The 948-nt window shown below is 51.6% G+C and overlaps 1 protein-coding gene across 1 annotated transcript; it reads left to right on the top strand.

Moving 5' to 3' along the window:
* Window positions 1-94: 94 nt before the first annotated feature.
* Window positions 95-818, top strand: Pmar_PMAR014773 (hypothetical protein; the record flags this gene model as incomplete). The annotated part of the gene is made up of 1 exon (XM_002776094.1): window positions 95-818. A coding segment is annotated over one exon (724 nt), but the record flags the coding sequence as incomplete, so codon positions are not given.
* Window positions 819-948: the final 130 nt, after the last annotated feature.

Below are 948 nucleotides of genomic sequence, written 5' to 3'. Positions count from 1 at the left end.
GTTGTGCTCGATGCGGGACTCATCATGATCCCGTACGGTCCCAGAAGCTCACTGCCGAGACAGCAATTGCTACCGCTGTGGGAAGCGAGGTCATATGAGTCGTGCTTGTCCCGAACCACTACCTCAGAAACCCGATACCACCCCTTCAAGTTCTACTGGTACCGAAGGGGCCAAGATTCAGGCTAATGTAGTCCAGATCACTGACTCCGATGGGTCTGGATTACCCATGATAAAATTAGCCATCTCATCACCTGACTACGACTCGCCCAAGCCCGAAGGTCGTGTAGCTACTAACGCTCTACTGGATTCTGGTGCTGAACAACCGCTATGTGCCGAAGATGAGTATAATCGATGGTGTGATGCTGGTCTCGTCCTCCCACTAGTCCCTGATCCACGGACCATCATCTTCGGTAACCCCTCACACCAATCATCGACTCTCGGTAGAGCTAGTGTGATCCTACATCTCGACGACCGAACTTCTATCGTGGCCGATATACTAGTGGTCAGGTCGCTCAACTACCCCTTCATCGTGCCAACTAGTCTATTACGACGTACAGGTGGTGCGGTATGGATGATCTACCCTAATGCTGCTCAACAAGATAGAATCATAGTTGGTCAGGAATGTCAACAGCTACTGGCTACTCCTCTTGACCCCAGGTCTGATATGGAGGCAACTGCCCCTTCTCCTTATGTGAAATGCCATCAAGTGACTGCGAAGAACATCAACGATATGAGCCTCAACGATGTGTCTATCAACCACCAACGAGTGAAGAACAGCCCCAAGGCCGTGGACCTCCCTGTCACTCTGGTTGACGACCGTGATGCCCCCGATGGAAGATGTTGTATCAAGATCCCTTGGAAAGATCCTATTGCGAGACCACCTCCTAACTTCAAGGCCGCCTATGCCAAAGATTGTGCGATCACCAGGAGGCTCTCCCCAGAGCAAAG

This window comes from Perkinsus marinus, assembly GCF_000006405.1.
Source record: "Perkinsus marinus ATCC 50983 genomic scaffold scf_1104296954454, whole genome shotgun sequence".
NCBI classification, from domain to species: Eukaryota; Perkinsozoa; order Perkinsida; family Perkinsidae; genus Perkinsus; species Perkinsus marinus.
Note: the sequence above shows the minus strand (reverse complement) of the source record. Positions and strands in the feature narration are given on the sequence as shown.